The sequence below is a fragment of the Contarinia nasturtii genome, unplaced genomic scaffold, assembly GCF_009176525.2.
Source record: "Contarinia nasturtii isolate CC-2019 unplaced genomic scaffold, AAFC_CNas_1.1 Cnas_scaffold_414, whole genome shotgun sequence".
NCBI classification, from domain to species: domain Eukaryota; kingdom Metazoa; phylum Arthropoda; class Insecta; order Diptera; family Cecidomyiidae; genus Contarinia; species Contarinia nasturtii.
The window spans coordinates 899,940-921,052 of NW_022197768.1; the positions used below are offsets into that span (position 1 = coordinate 899,940).

Below are 21,113 nucleotides of genomic sequence, written 5' to 3' on the forward strand. Positions count from 1 at the left end.
TACAATGCCATTTGCTGGAATAGCAGTCCCTTGTTGCTTCACCAATGCTATTCAAGTGTTCAATAACTAGAGTCGATGAAACGTAGCAAGCGCGTTCTTATCCATATTTATGTCTATAACAATACGATGGATTTGCTCGTTCTCACCATTTTTGCACTCTTCCTCTCTTTACAACAAATATTCACATATTGTCACATATACGGTTTTTGCAAACAACCACAGCAATGGGTACGTGTGCTTACCATTTTACCGGTATACTACAATTCTCATTCTCTTCATCAATGTGAATTTTGTTGTTCTCTCTCTTCTTTTTTGTAAAGTTAATACAATTTTCTAGCTGTTGCGTTGACATTGATTTTCACACCGCATTTCCAATCAATTAAAATGTAAAAAAATACATTATTTTGTGTTGTTGACTGGTGTGCAAAATTGCTCTGCGGCCAATGTGGATTACCAATAGTCAACAAATTTGAAACATTTTCATTGCTACTGCACTCTATTAACAACCTTGTTTCGTATTTTCTCATTCTCTTCTAAAGCGATATCGTTGCATTGATGAAAAATTGGATAGGGTCAGATAGAGAAGATTTGACCCCTTTTGTCAATGGCGTTTGAGCGTCAAAGAAAATTTGTTTTCAACGTGAGAATTGGTATTGTGATCGATCATAATCAAGTGCACATTTTCATTACGAATAAGTTTTTGATTATTCTGTTATTTAAATTAATTGATTTGGCTTGGGTTTTGGAGTGCATATAAAGAAGGTTAACGCTTAAACATTTTAAACCCAATCGGTTACGAAATCCGCTAGAACATATCAAAACTCTGAATGCTTTTTTTCGAGAAAAAATTGTGCGAATAACACGGTTAAATTCAATCACAGTATCATTTAAGGGGGTCGGCATATTGACGTTCGCAAAGGGAGTGGGGGGGGGGGCTTTGTTTAATTTCAGAATTGTTCGAAAATTTAAAGGGGTAATTTGGTCACTTTGAAAAGAAATTGTTGACCAAAAAAAGGTCCTCACCTTTTTCGCTAAAAACCCGAATACGGGGGGGTTCACAATTTGAGGACCTAAAAACGGTTTTCATTTTTTCATTTTACGAAAACATTTTCCGGTTTAAGCCTCAACTGAGGCCTCAACAAGTAGCAAAAATACACTGATTTTGAAGTGGTTTCCTGTTATTTTAATTTTTTCTATATAAATACTACCTCCCCGAGACCAAAGTCAATTTAACCCCCCTGACCAAAAAACCATGCGCATGTCTGGCCAGAAGCTATGCATTTGTTCTTCAATGTTCAAAAAAGGGCATACTCATACATTATGAAGAAAACTGACCAAACGAAAAAACAATAACAATTTGCATGTTCAACATATTGAACCAAAGAGCCGTACGGCGAATTACAGAAGCTGTTGTTTGCATGCTTTTGTTCCTGAACAATCATTTATTGCTTCTGGCAATATTATTTCTTTCTTTCATTTCATTTTCGAAAGAGTTTTTTTTAAGTAATTAAAAACACACACAACATCAACATACGAGTGTTCATGCATACAACTATCAAGAATTGAAAACAAGGAGATTGATGCCATTTCAAGTTGACATGTCACAACTATTGAATGGTCACAATTTCCATTCGACAATAAACTACAACGACATTTCACCGGCAAATGTTAACACTTAGCGCCAGACCGTTTTTAATTAGTTTTATACATACAAAACCAAAACGATGGTAACAAAAAGTCGCTGCTTGTAATAATTCGACAGTAATCGTAGTCAGTTGTTCAAGAATTAAAACGGAAGTATTTTATGTATGACACAAAAACACCTTTCATCGAATTGAACCCACCTCACGTCAATACCAATTTCAAACGAACAATCACTTTATTTTATTTCTTTAGGCTTTCATTCTTATGTGTATGACGTTTTGTGATTGGAAGAATGGGAGAAATGCGCACGTCAATATTTTTGGCAGTAATTTTAAAAAATCGCATCTGTGTGGTCAAGAGCGAAAAATCGAATCTTGGTTCAATTCACTTGCCAGAAATGGGATGTTGAAATTGTATTCCATTCTGACACTTATCATATGAATTAAATCCATTTTCTTTCATAATATTTTAAAACAATGATAAGTCTTCTATTCAACTTAGTTAAAATTTAATGGAAATCATTTTATTGGTGGTCAGCCAAAACTTAAATGTTTGGGGAAATCGTTTTCTCCAAGGCATTAATAAAAACTTGAGAAAACTCTGAATTTTAATCAGATCCTAATCAAATCTAAAGGATATTTTATAAGCGTTGCCATAATTGTATGAAATATGGATGCAAAATTGCGGACATACATTTTATGTGGCAATGCACATAAGGTGCAACCAAGTAGATCATTGCCTCTTTAAATGGTAATAGTATGCACCGTCATTTCGTGTTACGAAAACAAAAAAAAAATACAAGAACAAAAAATTAAATATGGAATGAATATGAATCTTGTAAATTAGAACAGATACCTCTTTAAATGTTATTTTCACTTCGTAACAAAATGTATACACAGACGATGTTGCGTGATTTTGTGATTATTTCTTTGAGCACAAATGAATTTGAAATGATCGTAAAAAATCGTTTTTTGCTCTGTTTTTTTTTTGCATTTTGTTTAACAAAAACATAAAATTTTGCATTTTAAAATATATTTATTGAAGGAAAAAAATGACCGGTAGAAAGAACGGAAGAAAGAAATATTTTTTTTGTGGTGTTTTACATTTCTTTGTACTTGATTCGGTTATCCAGCTAAGTTAGCTGAGCTAACAGCGAAACGATCTGAGTTTGTTGAGAATTGAGGCGAACAAGAAAAAAATGAAACACCTAACAATGCAAAAAGTCAATGCAATTATCATATATGCTATTGCACGTTTTTATCGTCGCGTGCTTCGTTTCGTCGGCTCAAAAATACTTCTTGTCACTCACGATTTCTTTCTCTTTTACGCGCTCTTCCTCCTTTTGGGGTTTCCTTCTTTTTTTACTAATTTGCATCGTTACGCTGCCTATGGTGCGTATTTTTTCCGATTGAAATGCAGATGAAAATTAAAAAAAAAACATTAACAACAATAACTGTTACAGTTGCACAAAAGTTTGCAACAATGATTAAAAATAATTTCTGAAAGTAATATTACTAAAAGTATTTATTAAAAGTTGCATTTTCCGAACGTTTCGTATTTTTTTTTTCGTTGTGCCTTTCTTTCGTGTGCTTTCATTTTCTCTGCTTCTTTATTTTTTCGTGAGTCTTGTACCTTTTTATTTTATTTTCTTTTGGATGATACCATTCCTTTTTTACCGATTACAAAGTGTGAATAAGTGTGCGTTGAAGAATAAGTTTCTCTATTCAGTCCTTATTCTTGGTATTTTGTTTTGTATATATTCGTTTTGTTATTGTTGTAATTTGCTTTCAATTTCCAATGAGAAGCAATTATATTTTGGTATTGCGTGCACAAAAATGATGTCCCTAAAAACAATTTGGACGTCGAATGTTCCAAAACAGAAACAAACACAAAGTCTTTCGTCAATATCACACAAAGAATGCACATATGTACGACATACAGATACAGCTAGACTCGTCAATACATACTGGCCTTAAGCGCACATGATAACAGCAGTGAGTAGCAGGCGCACGCGATTTATTGCCGCACCTTTGAATATGAGCGACACAACTCAACTTGCTCTCTCTCTTTCCCTCCTTCTCTCTCTCTGTGTGTATCTATGTACGTGTGTGTGTATGAGAGCGTATGACTTTGGAATAAACACCTTTAAAAGGACGTACACAGTCATTCTATGCGTAAAAATTGGTATATTATTGTATATAAGCATGAATTTATGATGGTGTATGTGTATGTGAGAGGCTCTCATCTTTTCAAATGTGCGAGTGTGTTAATATTTTAATTTCATTCATATGATTACATTTACCAAAATGTTTCTTTTTTTTTTACCAAGAAGAGGATTGCGCAAAAAAGGATCACATCTGACCACGCGTATATGTTTGCAAGGCAGAAGGTTAATATCACACGCTCAAAATACCAAATAAGATAATAATATGCTCTTAAATTTCAAAATAAATGTTCACTGAAGTATAAAGTATCTTTCAATTGGTAATGTAAACGAATAAATACATCCAATTCATTGAATAAAATGTGTATCAATTTCGTTATTGTTTATAATTTGCGACAACAAATCAACCCATTTGTTTCACACGTAATAAAAAAAAACTTGAAAAACATCAATCAAATACTAAAGCACGCAAAAAATTGCATTATTATATGAAAAAGAAAAAAATAACAAATTGTTTTTTTTTTGCTAGAGAAAAGAAAGCACGATTAAAAGAATATTTGTCACTTGAATAAGTTGAATTGAAAGCAATCAGTGAGAGTATTATGAAGAAAGAAAAACGAAAAAAAAAAAAAAATCTAAATGTATGCCTTAAATTTCATAAATGCAATATGTATATGAGCATCAAAAACAAACAACTGACATGAAAACAGTAAATCTGTATGCGATATGAGTGTCGTTTGACATTTTGAATGACTTGTTGATACTCAACGGTTGCGGTTGTTCAATATGATATGATTGCCGGCTGAAACATTTATTTTGACGGAATTGATATACGTTTTCGCTTCTAAAGCATCTTTCTCCATGGCTCTAATCTGTGAATTGTTTGGTCTAACGCACAATCGTTTTTATGCACAAATTAACAAACAAATGAAGAACACATGCCAAATACTAATTGCAAAATCAAATTGACGGACAGCATAGCATGATTGACATATTCGCCGTGGATACAGTATTTTCTACCGATATTTCAATCTTCATTAAAGTAACACACATACACGTGTGCGCTGAGTTTAAACCAATTTTATTTTGTACAAGCAATTGCATACTCGTGCATACTACTAAATAACATACAATGAAAGTTCATACCGTATTCGAGGGCATGAAAAAAAAAAACATTGAAACAAAACGATTGTGAACGAAATGCATATTGATTTTGTATTGGAAACAATTACAGTTATTAGAGCACAAAATTATGCTGTATACACTAAAAATATTCCACAAATATTCAGTTATAATATCATTGGACGTTGCAAATGTCGTTTGTTCTTTTTTTTCGTTTAGTTCTGGGATGATGCTAATAAATACGGCATGCAATAACTTTAATGGAAGCAAAAAAAATGATGATGGCCATACGATCAGTAGACAAATGTTTAAAACGCAACAATTAAAATAATATGTCGAGGTGTCAAAACGTTTGCAATGTAAACATTATTGAATGCATAAATATGTTCGTCGGCTTTACAACTTATCTACCTTTATATAAATATGTAATTATTTGAGGGTTTTGTTATTTGATCCCGACCGGGATGTGTATGAAAATTCAATAAATGTATGAATATAAATATGCAAATGAATTCTTCTTCAATATTTGTGCGTATGTTTAACGCTGATGCAATAATTGGTTGTCAGAAAATGAAACGTAAGTTTCTTGGTTGGTGTTGTTGGTGTTTGTTTGTGCATAGCAAACATGAAAAAGAAGAAAAAATTAATTTAAGTGCTTACACTTGTGTATGTGTGTTTCTTTTATTTGGCTTGAATTCGCAGAGATAGAAAAAGAGACGGGGAGAACAAAGGAATGCACTCGAGGTCATGTATTTAGTCAAGGCAATGGACCATGGTACGGGCGGCCATGGATGATTTATAATAATACAAAATACATTGTATATTAGTTATATTTTATACATTTCAAGTCACAACTAAATACAATAAAATCAATTGTCGCACAACGTTTCTAGACTTGATTAAATCATTTAGCAAATCAATTAATTCATTGGGAAATCCAAATGTACCCACCAGCAAGCAAGCCTATTAATTTCTTTTTTTCTTCTCTAACTCGCTCTCTCGTTTTGTCTGTGTCAAATGAACAGCTTTCAGGGCGGATTGCGAGTAATGACAGTCGCATGTCGTATTTTTGTTCATGTATATGTCAATTCTTTTCTCTTTGTTGGCTGAAAGAAAAAGATACCGTTGCTGTATGCTTTTCTTTTGTTCGCATCAACAACATAAAACGCTTTCGGACACGATCTGATCGGAAGGGAAGCTATAGCCGTATTATAATATAATATAAATCGTTAAACGAATCTTCAAGCCTTCTGGCTTCTACTTAAATAAGAATGACGTGATTTTCTTCAAATTAAATCGTACACAACCATATTTAATTGCAACATATTCTAGTGCAACGACCATTGTATGACCATTGCATATTATCACAATTTAAAAGCTTTTAAACGCAAAACTTAAGAAGAAAAAAAACAACAACCAATATTAAAACTATTTAGCTTACTTACAAACTGAATAAATGCGAAAAAATGAAAAGAAAATTATGCGATATTTATAATAGTTTTTTTGTTGCTTATAAGAAGGGCAGTGTATTTTTTCTCTGTTCGTCATATCAATCAAAAATCAATGAGATCGCAACCGAACGACCGACCGACACAGTCACCATTTGCATTCGTGTCAATTTCATGTTTATTTCTCATTCACTAATTTTTGTTGTCGTTCGTTACTAAAATGGGTTTAATTTTGTTTTTGTTATTTTTTTAATAGTATCATATGCATTGGTCTTTGTGGTAAGTGGCAATTAAAAATCGTTTGACAAGACAATTTGATAGTTGCCGCCACATAATCGTTCAGTACAATTCTTAAAAGGTGTTGAGAGTGTGGTTTTCCTCACGACTTTTCGAATCGTTTTGAATGTGCAGAATTACACATTGTAGAAATCATGTACCATTCCAAAAACAACCATTTATTTTTGCATTGTTGAGTTTTATTTTCGTTTGTTTTTTTTTTTTTTTGCTCGTGCAACAGCTTTCTACTCGATACAATTTGGTACTCTTTGTTGTATAAATCAGTGCTAATTATCCAAATCCAATTAAACAATGTTAATTCGCACAAATGGAAACACGACACACACATAATATATATTTTGTTCTCTTTTCTCACCCCAACAATATTGAAATGATATTGATAACGCAATGGATAATTTTTCTGGTATACAATATCCTTTGGGCTTAAGCAAAAAAAGAAAAAAAACGGGAAAAAAGGGAAATTGTCGCGCAAAAATGTTTCAAAATCGAGCGCTAACGATGGATGCATGCATAAATAGCTATGAATTTGAGATGGAAGCACACTCATTTGAGATGCACATTTATTGATTAATTACATTTAACAGGGATTCAAATCATCACCATACAAAATGAAATATAATTGTTTTTCGTTCTCGCTTTTTTTCGGGTTCGATTGTCAGTGCTTTCATTTTTCGTTATTATTGTTGTGTGTGCGCATTTGAATGTTCGTGTTTGATTTCTCATTTATAATTATCATGTATTGTATTTTGTACGCTACTACAATGTTTGTATATCTGTTGCTGCTACTGCTGTGTGCAGCACTAACATTGAATTCTCATTAAGTATAATTATTTGTAAAAATACATAGTATAGAATTTTACCGATCGCCATCAATTGTATTCAGCCAAACCGAAATTAAATTAAATAATAAAATTGTAAATAAAAAAAAAACCGACAAACTACTAATAAATGAATAGAACACAATTGAAAAAGAAACTATATAATATTATGAAATGTATTTTCAATTGCAAAAGAAATTTGCATAGCGAAATCGAATCACGCTTATTCATTGTGTATACGAAATGCTTGTATTGTAAATTGATTATGATGATAGTTGAATTGTGTTTTCAATTCAAATGATTCGTATGTCGCAGAAAAACTAATAAACAATTAGTATAGAAAGAAATTTGAGTGATTTTAGTTTCGACAAAACACAGCCGCACAGTATTTGTTTAAAAGTGTGACTTGTATGTTTAAATCTTTACATAACATTACATTGTGATATTGCTTTTGGTTCAAACAATTAATTTCTTTCTTCTGACTTTGATATAAAGTTTGTGACTTTGAAAAGAATGGATTTATTTACGTGCCAAATTTTGTGTTTGTCTCTGTTTTTGTTTTGAAATAACAGGACATTTATAAAGTATAGCAATAAGAAATCCGAATTTCATCCGAATTCGTTTTAATCGTTCAATCAACGAATGCCAATGAATGCGGAATTATTATTGGCTTAACTTTGGAATACTGACACCTCCAAAATTGCCCATTTATAGTGGCTGATTTGTTTTCATACCCCAAACATGGGTAACTTAAAAATTATTTTAAACATAATCCGAAAAAAATCGAAAAAAGTAAAAATTCAAACCTACTAACAGGTGTCAGTATTCTAAAGTTGTGCCTTTAATATGCAATGAAGAGACAACTGTGGACTGTGTAGATTTAACCATGGATTTTTCCCAAACGAGAATCATTCATGAAATTGCCATTCATCCTGGTTTTCGCATTTAGAATGCCAATGTTAGTCGTCATAACGTCATATTGAAACAGACACAGAGGTGAATACTTTAAATGTTGTTGACTATTGTCAAATCGACTTTTCTATTCCATTCTGACGTTGGAAATGATGATTTGGCATTGAAAATTATTCCTTGGGTTAATTGAAATGAAAAAAAAAAGATATCAATCCTTTTATTGTAAATGGATTCGATAAAATATGGATATAGTGTACATGTGCGCTTGTATGATCAGAGCCATTACATGAAAGCCAATCTTTTTTCGAACGTGAAAGAAAGATGAACATAAGCAATTGTAATACGCTACCGGGCGAACCTGACTGAATAAATAAGACGTTTCTTTCCAAATAAAAATTGATCGATAGCCAAATGAATTTGATTATCTAACTCACACCATCTAATTTGAATCATTTTAAAACATTACATACATCAGTTTTGATGAGATATAAAGGATGAATGAATCGAAACCAATTCATTTATAATTTATTCGGAATATGCTACTCAAATCATTATCTAAAACAATATTGACAAGTTTTAAAAGTTGGCGTAAAATGTTTAAAATGATCATTTTTAACAAAGTATGGTGCATGTCTCATGGTGCATCACATTATTTTCAAATTCTATTTTTTGTGTGTAAAATGGACATGGTTCATTGGTTCATTATCGTGCCCATTAAACCTGTGCTCTTTTTTGATAATAAATTATTCATGGCAGTCGTTATTCATACTTTTCTATACAAAAATGTATGCGATAAAAAGTGTTTAACAAGACGACCGTAATATTTAGGTAGATTGTTTTTCTGTGTATTGTGTATCCTATAATTTTGTCGTAATTATAATTTTGGTTTTCAAAATATATAAACACTGTTTCACTTCTTTTTCTTCGGGTGCTGTTATTTTGCAGTGGCATTCATCAACACAATAAAAAGATGGAAACTGGAAAATATGCGAGTAAGTCGTAAGAATGCAATATGGCATCAATTTTAGCAGAGCATGAAATCGTCTCTCGCATAAAGACTACGCTGCTACCTATGGATGTGTTAGAATGAGTTTTGTTTTGGTGCTAATAAAAATTTAGGTGCGGTTCTGACACTGCTAAGAAGTAGCATTACTTCATAAGTGCGATTTCATGCTCTGAATTTTACATAATGTGACACATTTTCAATTCAATTTTGCAAATGTGAGGGAGGAAAAACAATTGATGTCAATTGTGAGAGATTTCACAATATGTTTATAACATCAAAGTCTTGATCGCCGATTATTGAAAATTACTGATAATTTATGAGCTTTATCTTAAGATTAATCATTTGTGTAGAGTGATCAATCAGCTCATTTCCATTTTTTTTTATAAGTTAAATTTTTGTTAGAATTTGCTTGGTTACACCTCTAATTGAATATTTGATCAAGTAAGATACTTGAATTCATAATATCATTTTTGTGTCTTTCTTTGTACGTCCATATATCTTGATGGAAGCATACTTAAGTTAAATTGCAGTTTTTCAGTTTTACATCTACCGTCTGCTGGCTGTAACCTGTTCCCATTTCATGATTCAATGAAACGTGGTCATGAATATGATACATATTCAATATGATTTAAAAGTGTGTTTTCAATACATGCTGAAATGAAAGTACACACAATATATATGAGGTAGAAAGTTTTTGTTCTGAATTTTATGTGGTTTCATTATATTTTTCAGATTTTTTGAAAATTTTCTTCAGATTATTAATCTTGTTTTTAGACAGACTTATAAAAAAATGATAAATAAACAATCTACCGCGAATGCAAATCAATCAAAACTTTGGCTTAAAATCGGCGAATACAAGCCTCGATAGATAACGCATATGAAAGGCTTTAATTGGGTAAACTACCGTATGGTCAGTTGTATGCACCGAGAATGTATAGCGCGAATGACGAAAAAACACAGTGAGACAAATGAATACACATTCAATGATGGGTCACGTGTATTTTTTTCACTAATAACCAAATTAAGTTCGAATATTTTCGCCTGCTTCGAGGTTATTAGTTGCATATTGTTTGAAATCAGTAGCTTTCAATCAATTCTGTGGCTTGAAAACAAACCAAACCTAAAATTTGAATTGATAAACATGTAAAGGCCACAAGGTACACTCGCTATTTCTTTCCATCATTATCGTATGTAGCAAAATATAAGCAAATTAACTGATTCAAAAAAAAAACTATAACTTTGTACAGCATCAATATTCATCAGCGACGGAACATTGAATTCACAAGTGAGGAAAAGGAATAATGAAAACAACAGCGCAAAGAATGTGTCTATCGTATCGGACGCATGATACGTATGCGAATTTTCCCCCATTTATTCAAGCTACTTTACCTGCAGGCATTTTTAATTATACGCTGTGTTTGAATATTCTTGTGTTCTCATGGTGTGGTTCCTTACATTTGGGTACGTTTAAATGTTATTACCATACATCTCATTGACATCTCTCTGACGATTGAGTGGAGAAAAAAAAATAGAAACAAGTAAAGAAGTAAAAAAATACAACAACAACAACAACCATAATTGAAGCACAATGTTTTCAATTCGAAATTGATCGTTGCTTCAAGTGTAGAAAAGTCAAAAGGTATAACATTTGGTAAAATGTACAATTTTTAATGCATTCTTTTGTGCCGTTTTCGAAAAAAATAAAATAAAAAGATAAACAAGCATACCACTTTACGTTTACGAAAGTATATGTATTTGGTGTGTTGACATCTTCCTGTTATATTCCATGCAATTCGTTTGTCTATTGATCACTAAAACATCAATTTTACATATCTCACGAAGTCAACCAGACGGTGTACTTTTTTTTATTCAATTGCCCACTTATTTATGTTATGAAAAGGATTCTTCGAATAAATTGTATCATCACATATTACTTATACTGTGTAATATTTTATGCTCAATATGAATCACATCCGGTTACTCATTTACATTTTATAAACAGAAAATTTCAACAATTTTTTTTTAATTTATTGACAAACCATTTTGGAGACATATCAACAGTTGAATGCATTCATAGTCACAATAAACGAAGTTGTTTATAATTTAAGATATATGAAATAGCCAAACCAAATATAAAACACGTGCGGCACAGTCGAAACACATTCATTCAAAGTGAACGCACTGGATCAATCTTTGCTGAGTCAAAATGTAATTATTATTTAATCGAAACTTTGCTTGGACAGTTTATTTGTGTGTCGCGTACTCAATACATTAATGTGGCTTTGTTTATAACAGAAAACCATAATAAAAGAATTTCAAACGAAATAAAAAAGCTGATTGTTTGTATACGGATTTTTGAGAATACATTTAAACCACATCAGCTTCAAGATGTCACTTCTTTTCAATGAAATATTACTGTGAAACGAACATCTAAACAATGAATTTTGAACTGAGACTCCAAGAACAACACAGAAATTATTTCTGTGTAAATTCATATGATAAAGGGCTTATGTTTGTGAGAAAAAGAGAGTGAGAAAACTTAAAAAAGAAATAAACGATGGTGAGTAAACGGTTTTAACATAAACGGTTTGGTCGATATGAAATTGCTTTAATTGGTTTTCTTTTCAAGTGGTTTTAATAAATAAACGCAACATTTAAAAAAATGTATTGAAATCTATAACAATATATTGTTTATGCAGTATTTTCTTCTTGCCACGTATTCAAAGGCAATTAATTAACCACAAAATGTGTAAAATGAGAACTTTTCTTATATTATATTATATCGCATCGATTCTGTGATTATTTTATCTTTTCTTCTTTTATCCGTCTTTTCTTCTGTCTTTCTCTCGAAATGGATCGATCACTAAGTGGAAACAAACTGAAGGTATCACATATTATGTTGATTATTGTAAATATTTTTAATACTATATCGGTGAATAAAGTTGAAAACGAGGATGTCTGATTTTAAAGTGAACATGTTGCATGTTTACTGCTTGAAGTGCCAAATATGCATTGTTTTAAGAATGGACGGAAAGTAATGACATTGGCCCCTCATCAATACATATTTATAGTTTCATATTGATTTTGTTGTTGTTGTTATGGCTTCCATATGATTTATGAAGAAGAAGAAAACGTGCCCATATTCACATCATGCAATGCAATGATCTAAAAACTGACTTAGACGAAGGGGTGCTCAACCATATCGCATGGAGCAATTGCATTTGGCAAGGAATATTTACGGAAGCGTTATAAATAGACAAACACATGCATACACAGAGAGAAAGAGAGAGAGATACTATGATTTTGCATATCCAATGTATGTTTCCACCACAATAATGTACAAAAAAACCACAAACATCCTGACTACATTCGTTCTTATTATTAAGTTATTTAACTTATGTGTTCGATTTGATAACTTAACAGCATTCAAATGTTTGATGCATTCTACAAAACGCGCTAAGTATGTACACATTTATTGGAATATTCACAGCAATTTTCCCATTTGTCTACCAATTGAGCCAACCATACTTTGGAGCGCGCGGCACTTTGGATTTGCATTCACAATTTATATATGATGTGTGTGTGTGTGCGCTTGTATTTATCGATGAACACGCACGTATATGCTATAAATGTTAAAAGCGATGCATATTTTACCATTAGCATCAAAAGGATGATAGACTTGGGGCCACTCATGAGCTTGCTAAGTAGACAATTCAATTTTGACTTAGATACATAATATTAGAGAGATAAACGTCAAACGTGAGGGTAACACAAGCTATACAAATTAATCATGTTGTAAATGGTGTAAGTGGAAAGGGTTCGATGGTCTTTCGTTATTTGCTACGGGGAATACTTTCCCAATTTAAACCGAAAAAAGACCATAAACTATACAAATATAAATAAGTTCATTTACCAAAATCAAAAATCATAATAAAATGAAGACTTTTATTTCGATTTGAAAACGGAATAAAAACATATTCATTGAAGAAAGAAAATAAAGTTAACGGTCGCGACAATATAATCAACCAATTGAATAATGAATTGAATAGAAAATATCGATATCGATTGCATTATGGACAAATACATGACTCTGACATACCATATTATTTATAAATAGTAATCATAAGATTTTTCAACGTTTAGTTAAAACGGTACTAAATTTAACAATGAACTCCAATTATATTAGTATAAAGTATTATTTTGTGTGTTTTCTTTTTTTTTGTGTATGTTGTTGTTTCATTTTAATTTTAATTATGGCAATCATATGATTTTCCAATAGATAGGATATGATGAAGTTTACCGAAATTGCTCGTTTTCAAATGCATTCTGAACGCGTCACTGAGCTCTGATGATATGCATTAGAATACGACATTTTTCTTTGTTCATTGTTCAACATTGTTCGGTATGCATGATCAAACTTCATGATTACACATATCTGCAACAATTCCGAACTCCATTGAGGGCGAGCTCCATTGTTCCAAAGTAGAAAAAAAAACAACAACAACAACAAAAAATATGTTAACAAAATAAGAAATGTGCGGACGACAAAAATGCGAGTCCACAAATATTTGAGAATGTCCATCATTATTAAAGTATTTTATTTTTTATATGTCCAACTTCTTCGCGTTAATAATTGAATCAGCATCTCAAATTTAATCAAATGTGACGTTTTCAATCAGCCAATAACTCAATGCACAAATATATTCATTTCGATAAATAATCGTTTGGCCTCACACCAACGGTGTTAAAAGTTGTGTACGATTTAATAAACATATGTATAGATAGTTTAGGATGTTTGCAATGCAAGTATGTGGCTAAAACTCATTTGTAATAATCAAAAATCCATTAAATTGAAAAGCACGTACGTCTCGAATTAATCGAATGAACCGCACATGGGCAAAATGTTGTACAATTTTGAGAAGGCATTGTTGAAATTATTCGATATCCCTTTGAAAAGCCGCATACTTTAATGCTTTTCATTTACATTTCTGAAATTTATTAATTACATTTTGCCGTATTGCAATATGTGCGCTATGTGCGCAATGCAACAAACATAACATTCCTAATCGCAAAGTTGGCCCATGCCAACTGCAATATATTCAATTTCATTTGTTCTCACTCTAAATCTACGCCTATTTCCATCATCTTTATCATTGATAATTGTATATAATGAATTAAGGACCCCGTCAGTTTCGTTCACAAGTGTTATCAGAGTCATTTATTGTGATCATTTTTGTATGCTCCATTACTTTATTGTTTCTTTACACTCCGACTCCTTTGGCTATTCGCGCATACATATGCGTATCATTTGTTAATACTTTACTGTTCATTAATCGGCTTTAATATTGTGAATTGTGAATACCACATTACATCAATGTTTTTAAAGAGGAAAATAGATAAAAACGAAATATTAATCGCAAAATCTTCGATTAAAATGACACAATATATGGTAATATCAATGTTCAACACTTGACATATGAATAATGTGGTTACACGTCTATGATTTTTTCCCCATTTGCTATTTGTTGTTGTTTAAAACAAATTAATTAGATCAAATCACAGATTAACGTTGTTTACTTATCATTATATTGCTCTTGTTATTATCGTCGGCTGGCATGGTGACTTTTTCTCGTGCGACATTCTGTTCGTTAAAAAAGAGTGTGTCAATTGATAAGATACAATGTAAGCTTAGGACGTCAATGACATTTTGATTGTAGAGAAAGAGACGGCGAGCCACCGATTAACGTGTGAATAGGAATGAATTAAAATGAAAAAAAGGGATTTGACCATTTATTTAAATGTGTACTACACAAAAACAATTGAACTATATGGTTTAAAGAATTGGCAATTATTTTCTAGTTTATTGGAATGAAAATGGTATGCGAATCAAGTATCGTTTAAAGTGAGAGATAAAAGAAAAATCATTGACTTACCAGTAGTCGGTGGAACTGTGTGACTGCTAACAGGTGGATGTAATGGTCCAATTTTGCGTTGCATCGGAATAGGTATGACAATGCCAGCCGATGATGTTGTTGTGGCAGACGATGAGTCACATTGAGAATCTTCCAGAGATCGATTAACTGCGGCAGCAGCGGCTGCAGCGGCCGCCGCTGCAGCTGCTGTTACAGATACCGCTGGCTGTGAATTTTGCGGAGCTGATGGTGGCGGTGGTGATTGTTGAAAATGTGTGTCATCTTTTTTGCTGTTTGATTTCAAACTGCTGAATGCATATTGAACGCTGAGAGCGGTTGGAATTGGCTGTGGAATCGTTGTTCGAACTTTTGGATCCATATCATATCCCAATTGCATTGCGCGCGCTTCATCTTGTGCTTGAGCACGACGCAATGCTGTTTGCAGTGCCATCACACGTTGTCGTTCGGCCGTCAAATTGCATTTGTCACAATTACAATAACGGTATTTGCAATATCGTTTATGGCCTTTTAATTCAACTTTATCGCCATGATTTCGACATCGAGCACAATTTGGTGGTGTTCGTGATGATGTTGATGCTGAATTTGAATTTGATGTGCCGCATATGTCATTTTTCGAATCCATCATCTCTGAATCCGACATCATGTCGTTCCAACTGTCTTCCGATGGCATTCAGACGATATATCGACAACGGCTACGGCTCTTCGAAATATATATATATATATATTAAATAATTATATTACTTAATTCTTTGTTTCAATTTTGCTCGAATCACTTCCGAATTGTTTCAATCGTGTTAAATCGGACAACAAAAAGAAGACGGAGAAGAAGACAACGAAGCGACAATCGCTATTGTAATGAGGAAGAGTTTCAAACCATGTATCTGCGCTGTCCACTCTAGCTGACTACTCTCCGGTTTCAGTTAGATTTTTTTTTTCTGTTGTTGCATCAAATTACTACCTAAAAATAGTAAATAAATTCAATTCAGTGCAATACGGTCAATTGATGTAATTTCTCGGACTGAGTTGATATGTATATTTTGGGTTTAAAGAAATTAAATATATATATATATATATGTAATCTTGAAAGATGAGAGTCGATTGTAAAATTATTGAACGATTGCAGGTCGTGATACGCGAATCGTGAACTGCATTCAATTGAATGTTTGTTTTCCATTTTATTTATTTATTCGTTTAAACGTTTCGTTTTTGCAAAGAGTTTAATTTTGCTTTGTGTTTGATGGCAAAGTGAACACATCGAATGCATGGTCGTTCACGCTGCTTCGGATATGTTTGTGATTTATTTTTTTTTAAACGAACATCTAGGATTACAAAGTCATAGGTAACGACAACACTGGATGTATGATACCACTTGATTATATGCCTCGAAAGTTTGTTGTTAAACGTTTTTTTTTTTTTGCTATTCTACTAGTTTCACATTATACGTTTTATCTTTATTCTATGCTCTGGACATTTGATTTGCCGGATTTTTGCTCTTGTTCCCTATGCTTTCTGATCGTGCAATTTTTTTTTCTTATTTATTTTGAGTATGAGTGTATATAAAAAAAACGAACAAAAATCACTTGTCACTATCACGGTATGCTCAGGCGTGATAAACCTAGAGAGGAGCGACCGAAAAAAAAGTTGATTAATATAAAAATTCATGCAGATATGCTGTTTGCATAGTATAAAGCAAATTCATTTGTCAGTCGGCATGCGATTACTTGTAAATTTGTTGCTCTGTTTCACTGTTCGGAACTGAACGTGTCCACGTACAACTTGATTCGATTGGCAATGTAAAATTTACTCGTTATTATGTGTCTATATACGGAGAGCTTGAGAGATCAGGGGATATAGAGAGAGAGCGAGAGCGAGAGCGACGTACACAAACATTAAAAGAGAGTCAAAGATGCGCAGCGACGATTATTGAAACAAGAAATGATATTATAAGTATGTTATAATGTCATACAATGTTGTTGCTATTTTTTTTTTCGAAAATTTTCGCGTTGAACGAAGAATACTTATAACTTCACTGGGGCGATACATTGTATTTACTTAGAATGGTAGCGATTTAAAGGCAGATAAGGAATGAATAGAAGCGTACACAATAAAGGCAGAATTACAGACACACACACAGAGAGAGAGAGAGAGGAACTGAAATAAACACATAAACACCGAACATATAAAACTACGGCACACATTCGACCACGCTTGAATTCACTGCGTCTTAATATTAGTGTGATATCTATGCAAACATACATGCATACAGTACTATAATTCAAATCTATATCATACTAAGTGCATTCAGCTCATATTCTTTCCGCTATCGCAATATTCATAAGATGATATTTATAAATTTATAATAATAATCTAATTGTCAAAAAGAGAAAGAGATAAAGATAGGTAGACAGAGAAACTCATATAGAATCAATGAACGAAAAATGAATTGAAATGTGGTGATAGTGCTTATAAAATTAGAGCAAATAATATTATTTGCATGAAAATACCGAGAAGAGGTGGTTCCGATCGATTTCAATCAAACATTTGATTTCCATTTTGGGTCTTTTGTTATCATAGGGCAATTACATGGGGCATGTGAAACGAAGTGTATATGTGAAAAAAAAAACTTTAAATTAGATACTGTGAAGTGATTTACTTTTCTTAAAGAAAAATATAAACACCGGTTGATCTTCGGTGTAAAAACTGGTCATAAATTTAGTTCGTTTAGTATCTTATCAAAACCGCGCAAATAGAATGCATATTTGAAATCAGCACACACCACAACTGGATAATATATGAACAATAAATGAAAAAATAAATTAATTAACTAAGAAGTATTGAAAGTTGAAGAAAAAAACGTAAATGTAATAACAATGTACAATGTTTTTGGGTTGATAAGAACGGACAAACATTTATACATTTTTTCTCTTGGCATTTCGTGAGCACACAATTCACATTTGCAATGCATACACATGGTGTTGTGCATAATTGTGACGGAATAGAGAATACATATAATGAAAAATGGAGATATATCAACCGTTATTAGTCGGACGACTGAGACGACTGTTGCTTAAGTATTGGCATTTCTGTTGCATACATTCAACGCTGTTGCATTTTATTTTCGATCGCTGTCCCCTGTATGTGTGTGTGTGTGTGTGTGTGTGACTTCGATGACAATTTTCTTGAATAATTTCAGTCTATTTCCCTTGCTATTTCCAACCGTTTTTTATAGCTTTAATTTGTGTGTTCATTTTTTTCGCTTCCATTCGTTTGCGATTTTCTTTCAATTCTAATAATTGGTCTTGAGAAGTTCATAGTTTATATAAGCTATGCAATGTGTCCAATGTGTAATGTAGTCATATACTACGTCTATACTTCTATATAATATATTCTACACTAATCGGTAAATTGTGCTCCGGTTATGCATATTGTATTCATTTTAATCTAACTACTCTATTTTCTGTTTTACGTATTCAATAAATGTGCATTTCTGTTTTTTTTTTTTCTAATAATATTTGTTGAGCTCAGAAAAACTGAATTGTATGAGAGAATGTGATGCGCGCTTGTTGAAAATTTGTATTTATAAATTTTAATTTTTATATTCTTTGTCAGTGATCAGAATTGCCAAAGATATTATTTCCCTTTTCATCCGATTCATTTTCCATTTTGAATTTTTTTGAATTTGAAACATGCATCTGAGTGGCGCTTAACATTTTGAAAGATCGGATTTTTTTTTTGTTTATTTTATTGCATTTCAACTACAAACATACGTTTATGCATTTAATTCTGCAAGTGTAAATAATGAAACAAATTAGCAAAATAATATAGTAAGTATCTACGCAACAAATAGACTGAATAACAACACAGAGAAAAAAGATATGAGATGAGTAAACCGAATAGCACGTTTAAAACGTAAAGTGTGCATCTCATTCAATCAAAGATATTTTAAATGTGTTTAATATACCGTGGCAAGCGCATTTTAATAACTTTCAACTGATATCTGCATATATGAATGGTCATATGTTTAAGTGTTGCGTTCTTCTTTGATATTCATGTTTGTCAGTCATTTAATTTAAATTGAAATTATACGGCATAGGAGGAGTGGATCGAGCCAAAAGTGAGAAAACGAAGAAGAAAATCGATCGGTAATTCAAATTCGGACAAAACACAAAGTGCAAAAATGAACCAAAAAAAAGAGACAAAACATCAAAATCAATTTGAATGATTTTTTAGAATTCTGTCATTATTTCTTTTATAATGCATGACCTTTGAAAATATTTCGTATTCATTTCAATCTAGTTGGAGAGAGGGGATCATTTTCGTGATCGCATTAGATTTGCATCGAAAACGAAACAGCTAGACAGTCATATCATATAATTGTTGTATGCAAATTAGTATCGACGGTATGACGGTGATCGAACTTCAAAAATGAAAAAAAAAAAAAAAAAAAAAAAACTAAAACGAAAATGAAGACGAGGAAAAAATGAAAATAAAACACGGATGCCAACTTTGAAAAAATGTCTGTCAGTAAGTAGCAATTTGTATGCAATTCCTTTAAATAACGCCAAATTATAGTATACAGACACAGAGTCGATTACAGATGTAAGTTTTGAAAATGTAATGCATGTTGAAGAGAGAGGGGGGAGACAGAGACAAATAGAGAGAAAATCGGTGTGCAATGTATCTACTATTTATATTGCATTTGTGCACTTGTGCACATTTATATACGTAAAAAGTGCAGTTTTCCTTATACTCTATCCCTCGTCTCTTCTGTTTGTGTATCTCCCTTTAGAGGCGCTCATTTCATAAGTGCGATTAAGCTTGTGACTTGAAAAATAATAAAACCTGTTTCAAATTTTTCACAGCAACTTTGTAAGTCAATAATATTAAGTATTCAAATTAAATCACTGCGTTGAAGATTCAGAAATAAAATATTATGAACAACGAATATAAAATAAAAATAAATAAAAGAATGAAAAACAGTACAAACAGCGCGCAAAATACACACGGACATATCGAAATGACTAATAATCAAGCACAATGACAACAATGAATATTTTTCTATTCACCGTATTTATATATCGTTAGTTTAAACTCTCACTCCCTCTCACATGTTTTGTGTCTCTATTTTATTAAAGTGAATGTGTGTGTGTGTATATATAGTTGGCGGTGCTCTTTCGATCCCAATTTAGTTGATTGATAGTAACATGATGCCAAATCCAACAAAACTACATGTATTTACAACGACAACAAATGACTATGATGATGATCGCGATATTTGATTCGATATTGTGATCGATGGCGCACCAAGCTTTGCTACCATGATAAAAAAGCACATTTTTCTTCCATTCAAATTATTTTTTACAAACAGTCACATTCCACCAAGATCATTTTTTTTAAATATTCAAATCAATTCAACGCACCAGATTCGCAGATGACATTTAATCACACGTGTTGCATTGAGTTAAAAAAATTAATATTTCTTGCTTTCTGTAGAAAATCTCCTCTATCTATTTATCTATCTATCTCTCTTCTTTTTTCTCGGTATATATCTTTAGCGTTTACTTCAAGTTTTGTTCATTTATTTAATATTTACATTAAGCAAATGCTTGCTTTTTATAATTATTTTGCATTGATATTCATCTATTCATTAAAATATCGCGTTTTTTTTTTCTTTGTCACAGAGCAATTTTATCTATTTTCGACAGGCTATCAAGTGCATCCTTTTCATTTGTTTTAATTAACAATTTTCATTTATCCAATAAACTGATC

At 32.0% G+C, this 21,113-nt stretch overlaps 1 protein-coding gene across 3 annotated transcripts in view; it reads right to left on the reverse strand.

The window, feature by feature from the left end:
• LOC116338411 (protein doublesex) overlaps positions 1-21,113 on the reverse strand; it is a 74,641-nt gene that overhangs the window by 53,063 nt on the left and 465 nt on the right. For all 3 annotated transcript variants that reach the window (XM_031763624.1, XM_031763625.1, XM_031763626.1), the window contains exon 2: positions 15,345-16,302. In XM_031763624.1, coding sequence (XP_031619484.1) covers positions 15,345-16,014 — 670 coding nt within the window. In that variant the 5' untranslated portion in view covers positions 16,015-16,302. The remainder of the gene's footprint in view (positions 1-15,344; positions 16,303-21,113) is intronic.